At 30.9% G+C, this 13,875-nt stretch overlaps 2 protein-coding genes across 4 annotated transcripts; both read right to left on the bottom strand.

Annotated features, from left to right (window-relative positions):
• Positions 1-222: 222 nt before the first annotated feature.
• LOC110618638 (ATP synthase subunit d, mitochondrial) lies at positions 223-4,336 on the bottom strand. The gene is made up of 5 exons (XM_021761815.2): positions 3,888-4,336; positions 2,784-2,865; positions 734-798; positions 564-650; positions 223-478 (listed from the first exon to the last, which is right to left on the bottom strand). The coding sequence occupies exons 1-5, from the start codon at positions 4,056-4,058 to the stop codon at positions 377-379; spliced, it is 507 nt and encodes a 168-aa protein (XP_021617507.1). The 5' UTR covers positions 4,059-4,336; the 3' UTR covers positions 223-376.
• A 2,066-nt stretch (positions 4,337-6,402) lies between these two features.
• LOC110618745 (auxin response factor 21-like) lies at positions 6,403-13,056 on the bottom strand. Of its 3 annotated transcripts, XM_043958034.1 has the most exons (6): positions 12,529-13,054; positions 10,961-11,602; positions 10,683-10,873; positions 10,291-10,426; positions 7,230-7,311; positions 6,403-6,791 (listed from the first exon to the last, which is right to left on the bottom strand). In XM_043958034.1, exons 1-4 carry the CDS (start codon positions 12,904-12,906, stop codon positions 10,351-10,353), a joined length of 1,287 nt encoding a protein of 428 aa, XP_043813969.1. In that variant the 5' UTR covers positions 12,907-13,054; the 3' UTR covers positions 6,403-6,791; positions 7,230-7,311; positions 10,291-10,350. The 3 variants fall into 3 exon arrangements, with proteins under 3 accessions (XP_043813969.1, XP_021617673.1, XP_021617672.1); XM_021761981.2 differs by lacking the exon at positions 6,403-6,791 and having other exon boundaries at positions 7,099-7,311; positions 10,699-10,873; positions 12,529-13,056; XM_021761980.2 differs by lacking the exon at positions 6,403-6,791 and having other exon boundaries at positions 7,099-7,311.
• Positions 13,057-13,875: the final 819 nt, after the last annotated feature.

Raw genomic sequence — 13,875 nt, 5'->3', positions numbered from 1 at the left:
CATTAATTCATGATTTCGTTTTTTAATTAATTTCTTTCCCATGAAAACTTTGAAGAGAAAAAACATGATTTAATCATCCTTTTTCTTCACTTTTTTTTTTAAATGGTCAATTTTTTATAATATGTGAAACGTTATAATAAGTTGGTAGATTAATAACCTTTTTATTTTCTTCAAAAATTTGAAGATTCACAACGCACTGGGAACTGACTAGTTTATAAAAAATTGAGATGGAAATCCAGCATTTTCCATTGACACCATTGAAGCTTAATTCTACAGAATGAGAGCAAACAAATTAGAAAGAAATAATTTGTTGGTAATTATTATAGCAAAAAAGAACAACTCCGTTGTGTTGATAGCCATGAATGGTTAAATATGATCAATAGCCCCAGTAATCATTCCTGATTTCATCATCAAACTTCTTCTTCAGCTCAGGATGCTTCGCAAAGTACTCCTCAGCAGTCATGGTGCTGAGGTTTTTCTGTTTTGAGTTCATGATCAGATGTTTAAATTCAAACGACCAAAAAAAGAAAGAAAAAAAAAAGAAGAAGATTCTTTTTCTTTACCTTCAACTCTTGAACTTCGGCAATTTCTTTCTCCAAACGTTCTGATTCCTTCAGGGATTTCTCCTCTGCTTCTTTCAATTCCACCAACTACATCCCATGTAAAAGAATAGACTCTCAGACACAGAATCAAACTGATACATGACAACTAGAATTGGCTTGTCCGTTCTCACCAATGCATCAAATTTAGGCTTGTACTCTGGAGTAACTGTGTCCACGTACTTGGGGATCTCTACGCCTGAAAAAGAAATTTGAATAATAGGATTAAAAAAGCATTCTACCAGTGATAGAGTAAATACTACACAAGTCACTTGATGTTACAAGGAATAAAAACCCAAACTATTTTGCTGCGGATCATTTTTTAAGAAGCAATTGCAGATTTCTGAAGCAATATATGGATCACTTGCAAGATCAATGCTATGACATAAAACAGTTTTTGAAGTTCGAAATCAAGGGAGCCCTTGTTAGGCCAAAATGTTGATAGATATATACCAACCAAACTTAAGGTTACAAGATAATTGGATTTGGTTAACATGAACTCCATGAAGTAAGAAGCTATGTAAGAAATTTGGTAGCTAATAAGTGGTGAGAGAGCTGGTATCTCTAAGTGCTAACCTAGGCTATCAATTCAATGAATATCAAGGGAACAAGGTCATGACCATGGTGCATGAAGCACAGAGAAAACAGTAGTTCTCAAAAATGAAAAAGAAGAAAAAAAAGAAGAGAGAAACAGAAAAAAAAATGTAGAAACAGGATAAAGTCATGAGCTACACTCATGGGTAGAACTGAGTATAATGGAAATACTGACTTGGACTTCAAAATGAATCAGTTACATGCAGAGAAGAATGATTTTTGGACTTGAAAACACACTTGGCACTGCAATTTAAACTACTTTTCATTTTTTCTTTTAAAAAAAAAAGATGCTTTCACAAAAAGCAAAATTCCAAATGCATCTTAAAACTAATTTTAGCTGTTTCTGAAAAAAATATGCAATACAGTGCTTTTCTGAAAAACAAATGCAACAAAAATGCTGAAGCTACTCTTAAATTTGGCAAGATCAGTAGCCAATTCAAAGATTTACAAGATTGTGAGTAAAGCATGAAAAACGAGAAAAGTATGAAATGCATTGTAATGAGACAGTGAGCATGTATTCACTTCCAACACACCGCATCTCTCAGAACTTTGAAGAGTTAACCTATGACTGAGGCTTCACTTGTTTCACAGAAAATAATTTGTATGGTGGAAATTGACAAGGAAAAATAATTTTCGTTCATAAACAGCTTAATTTTCTCTTTAACTAAGAAGATATTTTCCATTGATCAATTTTCCCAAGTATCTCAAATGTCAGAAGATGTGGAAAATACTTTTTTTTTTTAAATATTTTATGCGAAATAAATGGAGTCTAAAAAAAGGTTTAACTGATACTGATCGCCTAAATTCTGCTGTTCCTTCAATTTTGAGCAGGTTTTTGTTCCACTCACTGAAAGAAAATAAAAAATTAGAATTAGGATGCTTAGACTGCAGGGTCCCCTTGGTTATGGTTTTGATAAAATCCGGTTGAAATTTATTTTTTATTTTTTAAAAAATAAACTCTGGTTTTGGCCTGAAGCTGGACCAAACCAGCTAGTAGTTTGATTCAAGACTGGTTCTGATTTAATGTTGGACCAGTCCAGTTGCAGTTCTGAACCAAAACATGGCCAGGTCTAAAATTTCCTTGCAATAATAAATTCTTAATAGGATAAATCTTTACCCCTGAATTTTGGAAAGATGTTTAATATTGTCCAAAATTAAGTTTTTGGCCCAATTTACCCAAAACTTTTGATTCAGAATAATATACTGTCAAAAAAATAAACATAAAAAGTATTTTTTAGTTATTTATAGTAAAGTATAAATTTGATAATTTTAATATCATAAAAATATGTAATAATGAATATTAATTGTTTTTATATTTATTATTTTAATTATAATAATAAATATTTAATATTAAATTATAAAATTAGTATTTTTTTAAAGGAATTAGTATTTCATTATTAAAAATGAAAAAATTATTTTTTTTGGTCAATAAAATTTTTATTGCCAAAGAACTGCATACAGCTAAACAATATAAAAGCAACAGAACAAAGTCTAATAAACCTCTCAGTTGGCAGATCAGGATAAACACAGCTACGGAATATATGGATGAAATATATGAGTGGCACATTAGGCAACAGAAAGAAAACTTACTGTCATAAGCCTCTTTATACATATCCACCAAGCGTGAGCCAATTCCTTTTCTATAATATTCCCAGTCAATGGGTTCAGGTTCCTGCAAAAAGAGATGATAAAAAAAACCATAAAAGAATACCTAAGATCAAAGAAAGAAGTGAACCAGGACTTTTGGAAATCTTAGAAATATAAAGCTAAATCTAATGGGCTTTTCATGTTATTGTAGCAGAATATCAGCCAAACATGGCCTCATTCATAGCATTAGCATCAACATCCTTAGAAAAGGTCTTTATCTCTATATGAAAATATAAAATAACCTAAATATAAATTATGCACAAAGACACCTAGAAAAAGAGTTCTACATATTGTTTCATGTCAAATTATTTTTAACATTGTGCTCCTTCAATTTATGCAACACTAGAGGTATACAGAGCTATTTCAGGCGGAATCAATTGCTTCAAACTTACATTTTCTAATATAGTACAAATAAGTCAATTCTTTCAACTCAATTTAATTTTGCTAATCGATCTAACAACCCATTAGGCTCAACCATGGCCAAAAACAAAATGTATGAATTGTTTACACTTTCAACCAAATGCAAACTTTGACCAAAAAAGTGAAAACAAAGTAACTCATTTCCTCGATTTGCAAGGCTCAATAAAGCAAATATAGGTTATCCCTTTCTCATTCGCAATAAGGTAACATTAACATGAAATTAGACCCATTTCTTATTAAAAACTAAAATCAAATCGAAATGCAACAAAAATGGCATCAAGAGGAACCCATGGAAACTACAAAAAGAAAATGAAACCAAATCCCAAAGAAAATTTAATCAAAGAGACAATGGCATTTCAGAACTGCCACACAAAACAACTCAAAAACATTCATTTCAGAGGCCACAAAGTTAATACGGAACTATATCAGGTCCGATTTCTCCAATCTTAGATAATGAGGGATATATATACGCACAATATAAAGCATGAGAAATTACAATAACTAAATCTACCTAAAAATGAAACTAACAAGCAAAATCCTTGCTAGAAATACCAAAATTCAGCAGAAAATAACCAAATAAAACCCAAGGAGAAAAAAAGCTAATTGATCAAGAGAGTGAATTGAAACCTGGCTGAACTTGGTCTGAAGGGTGGAATTAATCTCATCGAAAGCACGACGAAGGGATGAGAACTCCTTGCGAGCCTCGTCGGAGACAAGAAGCTTCGCCATCCCATCCCAATCAATGCTCTTTGATGCTTTAAATGCCACATCTGTGACTTTCTTTATGGTTCCACTCATTTTCTCTCGGTTTCCCTCACTTCCACTTCGCAGTTCTTCTCACACAGTGGTTTCGCGTGAATGCGTCAGCACTCAGCAGCATTCGCTGGGCCGCTGGCAGAGGTGAAGCCTTTATTATTGTTGTATGGAGCGTGCGGTGTCGTTTTGCATGGAAGGAAAAAGCCCTAAGACCTTGTTTGGTTACTCCACTAAAAAAATTGAAGGTTATAAGGAAGGCCGAGATAAAAGAAAATACGTGTTTATATAAATATTAGTTTTATAATCATTAATTATGCATAAAAATAGATAAAAGTGTTCATCTAAATACATGCTTAAGAAAAGCTCAAAAATCATATAAACCAAACACACCAAAGAGCCAATGCTGAAGCCCAATCCAGTCCAAATTAAACTCCCTAGAGATTAGCCATGTCGAAAACCCTAACAGATGTACTATTGCCTCAGCCGAAGTACTATCTAAAGATTGGTCTCCTCAACAGACCCCAAACATCCTCCAAAGGAAGCACCACAGACAAACCAAAAGAGAAAGTACAACCTTACTAAGGAAAACGATATCCAGCAAAACCAAGCCAAGTTCTAGAAATATGCAGGTATCGGAAGTCTATCGGGGAGCTTTTATGGGCGTCTCACTAAAACAACCAAAACTTTGGACGAAATGGCTGATAACTCCACAGAGATGCCATCGTCAATCGCATGCATAGACTTGCTATTGAGCAAAAGTTCTAAACCCATTCCAAATAGATCTCCTGCTACAGATCACATAAAGAAGCCCTCGGTGAAATAACTCATAAATCTATAGAGTAATAAAAATATATATTTTTTCTAAAATACATTTTAATATATTTTTTAAAATTAAAAAATCAACTAATAAATTTTTTTATATTATATAAATTAAATAGTATTTTTTTATACATTTTGAAAATTTTAAATTTCATTTATAATTTAAAGACTTAAAATTTTAGCTTTTTACACTTTAAGTTATAAAGAATTTGCAATATTAGCATATTTAATTTAGTATAAATCATATTTCTTTTATTATCCAAGAAATTACTATTACATCAATTTCAAAGCAAAACTTCATTGGATAAAATACGATCATAGGTGTAGAGCATTACAGTTATAGGAAAAATATTTGTTTTTCCCGTTCTTTCATGTAAAATACTTTCCAAAAAAATAATTTTTTACATTTAAGGTATTCAGTAAATTAATTAATAGAAAAAATTTTTCATAAAAAAAAATTAATTCACAATTAAAAAATAACTTTATTTTTTGAAAAACAGAAATTATCTTATCCAAAATCTTTTTAATCCTATTATACATAAATTTATTAATACCTTTATTTTAAAATTTCAACTAGATAAAAGAATTATTTTTTTATTAAAAATATAAAATATACGTTAGTTTCAGCAAATAAATACAAGGTAAATTATTTTCTGTAAAAAAGTAGATTATACTTTTATTTGTTTAGGAAAAATAACTCGTATTTTATATTAAAAAAATATTTTTTATAGAATATTTTATTAATAAATAATTTATTTTTTTTAATTAATTTTAATTTAAAAATAAAAAATTACTAAATTTATATTTTGAAGCGTTAATAAAATTATTGATATATATAAAATGACTTTCTTTTTTTAAAAAATAATTATTTTCCCTCAAATAATTTAATTTTTTATTTTAATTAAAATTTTTTTTTCCAATAGTCACATAAGAAAACATAAAAAAATATTTTTCATAATACAAATAAAGCCTTGGATAAAATTTTTAATGCATTGGAAACAATTCAATTAGATTAAATTATTATCAAGTCGCTTTGTGAAAATTAATTACTTAGTCCATATTTCTTAATCATTCAACAATATTTTTATATTTTATAAAATTAATTTTTTTTTAATTTTTTTAAAAAAAAATTAGTTAATTTATTCTGAACTTGATTAGAGGAATTAAATAGCATGAATAGTTAAAGTTACAAATATTAAAAATTATATATATAGGCTTTATTTATTTGCAGAAGATCATTTGTACATATAAAAATATTTCTTGTGGAAAATATTTTGTGTGAAAATAATTTTCCACAAAAAATATTTTCAAATAAAATAATTTATTTTCAATTATCTAATTATAATTTTTAAAAATAAAAGATATTAATATATTTATATATAATACTGTTAATAAAGTTTTAAAAAAAGAAAGTTATTTTAATAAAAAAATATTTTCTATTGATCAATTTTCTTAAATATTTTTCTTAGTATCTCAAATATTAGAAAAATATAAAAAATATTTTTTAAAAAATATTTTCTATAAAATAAATGGAGAAAAATAGAGATATAATTAAAAGTATATGGACTAAACAGTATAAATTAACTAATGCAAAGACTAAGAAGTACAAATTCACAAAAATCATGGACATTTTAATTCACCGGTTAAGAAATAAAGATTGATAACCGCCGGGTTTCACCACCCAGTATGAAGCCGGGCCCGAAGAGGCAGTATTGACCCAAAGCCCATGAAGCCTCTAAGGCCGACTAGCCCAATGCTTTCAGCCCAAACCCGGACACATAGAGTGGACCGGGATTACTCATGAGTCCAAGCCCAATAAGAGGAAGATCAGCCCGTGAAGTGACAAGAGAAAGGACAGCGAGCCTAGTCACTTCGCAGTCCTGCCCTTACGCATGCCGAGGGAAATTAAATGGCCGTCTGGCGTGGAGAACGTCTGACGTTTTCGTACGTACGGACCTACATGACAGAAGCTAAATATTTATAGCAGGGAGGCCGTTACGCGTCACTTGAGGACAAAAGGGAAAGAATAAGAGGAGAGGAACCCCTTCTCTCCGGCTAAACTTACACTATTACTATTACTGTAAATCCTATTCTCTGGATCTCAGAATATCAACAATTAATTCTCATAAAACATAAAGTCTTGATAGTAATTCTAGCTACAAGTATTTAGTTGTATATAATGTTAAATTTGTAATCAAAATTTAAATGTATGGTCCTGTATAGAACAAAAAACTAAATTCCCATCTAAAAAAAAGTAAATTTCTGAAAAAAAGCTCATTTCATGTATTAATATAAAATAATCCCAAGTGTTAACATCAAAGTAGTGCCATGAACTAAGCTTTAATTGTAAGATCAAAACTGACATTAACAAAACAGTAGTCTTCACAAGTATACCATTGGAAAAGTCCTCCAAGTTCAGAGCCAGTCATGGCTGCCCATTTGTTGAACTTCTTGTGGTGAGATTAGTTTAATTCACCTGTTTTAAGAAACATCAAAGATGTCAGTAAAGCTAATTGATAAGGCTCACAACAAATGGAATTCCCAACATGAAAGAAAAAAAAAAACTATTTGATCCTTGTAGTTTGAGAAAACTAATTAGTTAATCTCTCAGTTTCACAAAATACATTAGATTAGTTTAATTTCTCTATTTTAAGAAATATCAAATATGTCAGTAAAGTTAACTGATAAGACTCATAATAGATGAAAGTCCCAACATGAAAGAAAAGAAAAAGAAAAATTACTATTTAGTTCTTATAGTATGAGAAAACTAATTAATTAATCTCTCAATTTCGAAAAATACATTAGATTTGTTTAATTTACTTGTTTTAAGAAACATCAAATATGTCAATAAAGCTAATTGATAAGACTCATAATAGATGAAATTCCCAACATGAAAGAAAAGAAAAAAAAAATTATTATTTGGTTCTTATAGTATGAGAAAAACTAATTAGTTAATCTCTCTGTTTCGAAAAATACATTAGATTAGTTTAATTTACTTGTTTTAAGAAACATCAAATTGTCAGTAAAGCTAATTGATAAGGCTCACAACAGATGGAATTCCTAGCATGAAAGAAAACAAAAAGAAAAATTACTATTTGGTCCTTATAGTATGAGAAAACTAATTAGTTAATCTCTCATTTCCGAAAAATACATTAAATTAGTTTAATTTACAAACAAGCATCTATATATCTAAAGCTAATTGATAAGGCTCACAACAGATAGAATTTCCAACATAAAAGAAAAAAATTACTATTTAGTTCTTGTAGTATGAAAAAATTAATTAGTTAATCTCTCAGTTTCGAAAAATACATTAGATTAATTTACCTATTTTAAGAAACATCAAATATGTCAGTAAAGCTAATTGATAAGGCTCACAACAGATGGAATTCCCAACATGAAAAGAAAAAAAAAAAAGAAAAATTACTATTTGGTCCTTATAGTATGAGAAAACTAATTAGTTAATCTCTCAGTTTCGAAAAATACATTAAAACATCTTTAACATTTTAAAAAGTCTACTAATTAGTCCCTCTATTAATTTTTTTCGTTAATTATTGCAAAAAAATTTAAAATACACTCAATATGGAAGGACTAATTAATATATTTTTTTATAAAACTGAGGGATCAACTAGTGAATTTTTCTCAACTACAAGGATTAAAGAGTAAAACACTTAATAGAATGACAGATTTGTAGATTTTTTAGAATTTTAAAAATATTTTAGTGTATTTTTCAAAACTGAAGGATCAACTAATGAAGTTCTCCATAATATAAGGACTAAACACTAAATTTCCCAAAAAGATTAGTTCCTTTCAAGTACTAGCCAACATGAAGAAGAAAAATAATTAGTTGGCTGTCAGGAGAAATGTTAAACTCTCTGCCAGGATTTATGGATTCTATAATGTTGTAGCTAAGATTAGGGTAATAGCATATAAGCTTCAATTGCCACATGATTCCACTGTTCATCCAATTTTCCATCTCTCTTTGTTGAATAAAAAAGTGGTGGAGAAGGCTGTTATTGTGTAGGATTTGCCTTCTTTTCAAGAGGATAATGTGATTGTCTTTCTAGAGAAGGTTTTAAGAACAAGGGTAATTAGCAGGCAGGACCAAAAAGTCTCTCAGGGTCATATTAAATGGTGCCATTTACCAGTGGAAGAAGCCACTTGGGAGGACTACTCTTTTGTTACCTCTCAATTCCTTGCATCTTATAGGAGGAGGAGAACAGGGGCTGTTAAGTAGCAGCTAAAGTAGTTTTGAAGGGAAAGTTAGAATTGACTAGCCTCCATTTATTTGTGTAAAATAACTTGAGTTTGAAAATATTTTTGTTGAAAAAAATATTATGTGGAGAATGTTTTCCACTAAAGATATTTTCTAACAAAATAACTTATTTTTCATTACTTGCTTTTAATTTAAAAGTATAATCAATATTAATAAATTTATATATAATAGTGTTAATAAAATTTTCAAAGTGCAGAAATGATTTTCTTTTTTAAAAAAGAAAGTCATTTTCTTCAAAAATTACCTAATTCCCTTGATCAGAAAAAATATTTTTCATTAACTAATTTTCTTGAGTAGTGTATCCCAAATATCAGTAAATTCTACAAAACAAATGGAAATTAGAGTTTGTTTGTAGCAGTTACAATAAGTGTATAAGAGGCAGCTAAATATACCTGGAAGAGGATTCAATGAATCAATTCAAAAACTTTCTTCTCTCCACTGATATCATGTTCTTATCTCATCTCTATCTCTAATTTCTACTTTTCTATTCTCATCTCACATTCTGTTCTTTTCAATCTCCCAATACTTAACAAACTACTATAAGATCAATTAATTTTCAAAGCAAAACTTCATTGGATAAAACAGAATCATAATTTTACAGCATGTGAGATATAGGAATAATCATCTTTATTTTAGACATACAATATTTTTCTTCCCGCTTAGAAAACAAACAGGATTTAGCTAAACAATGGTACCATTAGGCACCAATTATGGACTATCCTCCTCCTGAAATTTTAAGTTTTAAGTTAGAGCACATTGAATATGAGTTTGTTCCCAATAGACTACCACATTTAGCCCTCCAGATAAGGTTATTTTTTTTATTGGCCTAGCTAAATAGAAATTTAATGCATTTAAATTTAATAAATCAGAATTATATTTTTAATAAAATCTAATTCTAGTTAAATTAGAATTAGTTCAAAGTAAGTATATTCAATTTAAACTTGTTAAGTGTATATTTTGGCCCCTTCTTAAATAGAATCAATTCAACTTTTAGCTTCAAATACTTAGCTGTATATAATGTTAAACTTGTAGCAAAATTCAAATGTGTAGTCCTTGTATAGAAAACAAGAAACTCAAATCCAATATGAAAAAGAAGAAGCATATTCTAAAGGCAGCTCATTCTCATGTATTCAAATAAAAGTAATTCCTAGCATTATCACCAAAAATAGTGTCATGACTAACCTCCAATAGTAAGATCAAACTGATAGTACTAAAATACAAAAGTATCCAAGCGCAGAGCCCTTAACCAAGTTGGCGGATTTGTGGAGCTTCTTGTGGTGACAGTAGTTTAATGAACCACACCATGTTTACAAATTCCCTGGTTTAAGAAGCACCAGATGTGTCAGCACAGCTAATTGAAAAAGGATCACAACAGAATAAATTCCCAACATGAAGAATTATTTTTTATATAAAAAAACAGCTCTTTTCAAGACTACTTCAATCTAGATATATTTTGTTTTCAAAATATTGTTGACAACACAGATCAAATCAACTGGTTTTCAGAAGATAAAAGATCGAGAAAAGAATAGCACAACTAAAAAATTTGTCCGAATTAATGAAGCTTGGAAACGCACAGCCATGGATCATCACCGAGAAGAATAACATCATTCTCCCTGTCGACGAATACAACGAGCCAGCCCGATCTCACAGGATCCTCCAACTTCCCTTGGAGACAAAATATATGATCTAACTCTCTCACCAATTCACGGTAGCTACTGAATTTGGCAATGTCCAGCGTCCTGCCAAAGGACCCTGACTTGTAAATCTGTCAACAATTTGATAAAAGATACATTAGAAACTTCACATGCTCTGTAATTGAATTGAAAAATGCAGAAAAGCATAAGCAACAAACCTTTACAAATGTTTGCTTCTGCTGCAATTGACGTGTAGATTCAGAAGTATCTCTATTGAAGATGCTGCTAAGATTTACTGTGGAGTTGATTGAATTGGATACCACATTTGGAACTCCACAGTTCTTGGAAACCATTAAAGGTGGAGGTTCCTGTTGAGGGTGTTTTGGGTTGGCAAACATGACTCCTGAAGAGAGATTATTTAAGAAATCATACCCCAATCCTACAGTCCCTTTTGTAAATATATGGTTAGAATTCATGGGTGCCTCAATTTGACCATCTATATTAGTTCCATATGGAACATTATTCATATTGGAATCTGCCTGGAGTTCCCATTCTTGACTCGAGTCTTTTGGAACTTTATATAATTTCTGTCTCTTGGGAACCATTGATGATGATGATGGAAGTTCCTGTTGAGGATCTTTTGGGTTTGCAAACATGAGTCCTGAAGAGAGATTATTTAAGAAATCACACTCCAATCCTGTGGTTGCTTTTGTCAATACATGGTCAGAATTTTTGGGTGCCCCAAGTTGGTTAGTTCCACATGGAACAATATTCAAGCTGGGATCTACCTGGGGTTGCCCTTCTTGACTCGTGTCTCTCAACAGCAATAATAGTGGAATAAATGATGATGAATTGTTGTTCTGCAGGAAAATAATAACATAACTGCAAATTAAAGATAATCATCATTCTTTATCTATAAATTATGCCTTCTCCTCATCTTTTAAGCTAAATACAATTAGCATATAACATAGACATGTTAAAAAAAGAAGAAATAACTAAGTTTGCTAAAAAAGTCCATCTAGTCAACTTCAATTAATTTGAAATTAAGAATTAGTTATCATATAGTAGGTTGGTTAATACCAAGTGACTCACGAGCACTTTCAAGATTGTGAGTTCAACAGTTTTACTTAGTAGGGCACATTGGTAGCATACCACATCCTATGGTCTCGTTTGTAGAAAAATTCTTTTCTGAACCAAGATGTTTATGCATGTAGCTAATAGAAAGTCATCAATATGTGGAACTTACATGAATTTTATAGATAGATTGGATATATACACAATGTGCACAAAGACTTCATTTGCAAAGGCACCCAAATCTTTCAATGTAGATGCAGCGGTTTCTCCACATTTTTTAACTAGAAATAGAATGTAGTAGTCTACAACTAGTTTCTCCAGAATCCAAGTTGAAGAACTTGAAAATGGCAAAAAAATTGCAGTTTGGATTATAAATTTACTGTTGAGTCTTGAAAGCAATCAACTATTTTATTATGTGATAATAAATATATAGTTGAGAACAAATAGTTTCACTGCCTAGTCTGAAGTTGGGTGCCAGAACTAATGGTGCTTGATTGACGTAGTCAATAAATGATGTGGAGTTGCTACTGTATTAGCCAACAAAAGCAAGAATCTGCAATCTTGTATATATACTTGCATCATTGTAAGGCAATATCTTTCATAAACTAGATTGGAGGATGAAATTTAACACTCTAATGATCCGTTAAATTATCTATTATTTATTTTTGTTAAAACCCTTGACAATTAATTGAAACAGAAGTTTAGGGATTACCTGAAGGAATTTGACGACATTTGTTGCCCCAAACAGTCCATCAAAGACGATGAATTTGTGTGCTTCGCTGAGAGGTAGATAAGAAGCCACATAACATTTGTCAGTGCATCGCCGACCATGGATTTTGCAGGCAGCGCAAGGACCACCAGCAGCAGCAGCAGCAGGAGGAGGAGGATGAAAAGAACTTGAAGAAGATTGGGAATAAGGATGTAATGGAAGACTTGATGAGATTTGAAAATGGGAATTTAGACTTGGAGATGATGGAGAAGACAATGGAAGTGAAGAATAAGAAGAAGACGAAGAAGAAGAAGAAGGATCATAAGAGACTATTGTAGAGGGAAACAAGAAAGGACTAAAATCACAGTAATTTTTCCCCATTGACAGAGAGCGACGGAGATCAGCCGGTGCCGGAGAATGAAAAGTGAAGTCAGTCCGACAAATTAATTCAGGGTAGACTTTTAGTCAACGTTAGTCTTACTAATTTACACTGTAAACTGATAAAAAGAAGATGCCACTTCTCACAAATTAAAAATCATTTATATATATATTTTTGCCAAAGGTATATTGACTAAGGTCCCTGAATATAGTGGCGGAGTAAGGAGCTTCTCTTTAATAAGGCACTGGCTGCACTGCTGCTGCACTTTTATCTCCTTCAAAGTATTTTTTGATCGCCGGTACGACACGTGCTCCTTGTCATACCCTCCCTCCGCCCCTGCCTATTAATTTGTGTTAAAAGATTATAATAAAAGCAATAATTAAGCAAACATTGTTTATTCCTATTTTTATTGACATGGTTGAAGAACACATAGTGAAGAGGATAAAAAAGCTAAAAAGTATTTTGAATGCAATTTTTGATAAAATTGCAACCGGTGCAAGGCTTTAATAACAGAGAGAGAATCGCCTTCTAGAATAATATTATAGAAATTAGGCTTTTTTACTAGAAAGGAATCTTCTCTAGCAGTCAAGGCCTCTAAAATGAGAGGATCAAGAATTCTAGGGAAATCTTCTACAACTCCGACTTAGTGGAAAATTTGAAAGTTCTCTTGCTAGAGCAGCAACAGCTCCATATCTCTTCCTTGAATTTATTGTCCCATTAAAGTTTATCTTTACAAAACCGAAAGGTGGTATGATCCATGCTAGGTTGAATTTGGCCTTTCAGAATTAAGAGGTTCATCATGGGAGGAAAGAATCTCGTTGAAGTAAGATAAAGCCTTTTCTAGTACTTGGTGATGACTGACCTCTCTATTTAAAAAATCAAAGCAACACACCCATTCCATATGTTCTAGAGAATAAAGACTATAGACTCAATCATATGGTATGTGCTAGCATTTGTATTAATAAAATTAA

Source organism: Manihot esculenta, chromosome 7 (genome assembly GCF_001659605.2).
Source record: "Manihot esculenta cultivar AM560-2 chromosome 7, M.esculenta_v8, whole genome shotgun sequence".
NCBI lineage: Eukaryota > Viridiplantae > Streptophyta > Magnoliopsida > Malpighiales > Euphorbiaceae > Manihot > Manihot esculenta.
Note: the sequence above shows the minus strand (reverse complement) of the source record. Positions and strands in the feature narration are given on the sequence as shown.